Raw genomic sequence first — 1,932 nt, forward strand, 5'->3', positions numbered from 1 at the left:
GGTTGAGGCGCAGAGAAGGGTTACTGGGCGAGCAGAAAGGGGAGGATGATGGGCAGAGACATGGGCGAAGACGAAGAGAGGAATGTAGAGAGGAAGAGATCGCGAGAGGTAGGCGGAGCATGCAGATCAGGGCAGGGGCAGGGAAAGAAGAGAGAATCGTCAAAAACAAGGAATGCTGGCGGGGAAAGTCAGCGAGAGAGAAAGAGAGAGATTCTTATGCACAGAGGAAGCAACCTACAAGGCTGCTGTCTCTCGAGGCAGAGAGACGAGATTGTTGAACATGTTGACATGTGAAATGGATGCGTCGCCACCGCTCCGAAGGTCATCACAGTCGGCGTGATTTGACTGGTTTCTTGCTCAGATGGGGAATAATGCTGGCAAGACCGTCAAGTCAGCAGTAGGAAAAGCTCAAACAGTAGTGGAGGGAGGAATCCACGGCCTCTCGGCCTGCATGTCCAAGGATACGGGAGATATATCCGACATCAAGAAGTAAACATGGATTTCTCCGTGATCTTTCATTTCATGTCTTGCTATCCCTTGCTCGAGATTTTATGTTTGCCTTTCACGAGCTGACTTGTATCGTGCAGAGAAACTCCTGTCACGATCGGCTTTCACGGCCCTGACATTCACTTCGACGACCTGAGGGTTTCCGGCAGCGGCGTTGCGCTCGCGTCAGAGTCAATATCACAGGTTCGTTCACTATGAGCGGAAGAAAGGAACTTCGACTGAGGGCCATGCAGGATAAAGCATACTTCGAGGTCAAGATCGGTACAGCAAAGGAAATGCCCTCTTGCATACTCTGATGTTGCCGGTAGCGAAAGCGGAAGGCCGATGGGGTGTCGGCGTTTGTAAGCAGAGCGTTCACTGTGAGTTGATGGGGAAGAGCTGAGAGACCAATGTTTTGTCGCTTCATGACTGTTTTCTCTCCTCCTTCCCTCCTCTCCTTGTCTTTGCCTGTTCCTCTCCCTCTCTTGCCCGCGAGCTATCACCCTCATCGATCCGATGAACTCGTGCGATGCCTGCTGCTTGCTTCCTTGCTCACTTGGTTTTCCAGCTTCGGACGAGCTGAACGTGGAAGGAGAAGGATGGTGTCTGAGCTCTGGTACCCTCGTTGCTTCTTGCCACCTGCTCCTCACATGCTCCTGCTCCTGCTCAGTGCAACTTGAATACGGTGAAGGAGACGTCATCGGAGTCACCTATGACCAGAGCATATTCCCCACTGCTTTGCGATTTTACCATAATGGTGAGTCGCGGGCATCGTTAGAGGAAGGAAGATGCGTTTGTCAGAGATGTTTCTTGTTAGCCCCTGAATGTCATGCAGGTGAAGTTTTAGAGGAGCTAACAATCACTAGCATTCGGGGAGAGGTGACAACAGCTCTCGTCTGCCAGTCTCTATCCCATGAGCAATGTCTTCAGGTCTTCCCGGCGGTACATGTCACAGACGGCGCAGTGGTGGACTGCGAGTTCGATGGGGAGAACGGGTTTGCGTGAGTTGGCGAGGTGAGGGATGGTCGACTTGTGTTTGAAGCTCTTCCGCAGTTATCCTCCTCCTGCGGGATTCACTGGGGTTGTGAGCATGAGAAGCGTGATGTAGATCGGAACAAGCATCATGGTTTTCCTTTTCTTCAGAGGCGATCAGCCTTTTTTGTATTATTTGAATAGCTTTCGGAGAAACACGTTTTCTGGAGTTTGCACAACAGAATAAAACACACAGTCACTGGTATCTCGTCCCCTCCTTCTCCTACCCTCCCTTCTCGTCAGGTATCTCGTCCCCTCCTTCTCCTACCCTCCCTTCTCGTCAGGTGTCTCGTCCCCTCCTTCTCCTACCCTTCCTTCTCGTCAGGTATCTCGTCCCCTCCTTCTCCTACCCTCCCTTCTCGTCAGGTATCTCGTCCCATCCTTCTCCTACCCTCCCTTCTCGTCAGGTATCTC

At 52.0% G+C, this 1,932-nt stretch overlaps 1 protein-coding gene across 1 annotated transcript; it reads left to right on the forward strand.

The window, feature by feature from the left end:
* Positions 1 to 359: 359 nt before the first annotated feature.
* Positions 360 to 1,720, forward strand: GUITHDRAFT_156740 (hypothetical protein; the record flags this gene model as incomplete). Its single annotated transcript, XM_005817752.1, has 9 exons — positions 360 to 489; positions 588 to 690; positions 741 to 768; positions 816 to 866; positions 1,055 to 1,102; positions 1,157 to 1,243; positions 1,322 to 1,365; positions 1,417 to 1,487; positions 1,540 to 1,720. Coding segments are annotated over 9 exons (612 nt in total), but the record flags the coding sequence as incomplete, so codon positions are not given.
* Between the last annotated feature and the right edge of the window lie 212 nt (positions 1,721 to 1,932).

Source organism: Guillardia theta, assembly GCF_000315625.1.
Source record: "Guillardia theta CCMP2712 unplaced genomic scaffold GUITHscaffold_598, whole genome shotgun sequence".
NCBI classification, from domain to species: domain Eukaryota; class Cryptophyceae; order Pyrenomonadales; family Geminigeraceae; genus Guillardia; species Guillardia theta.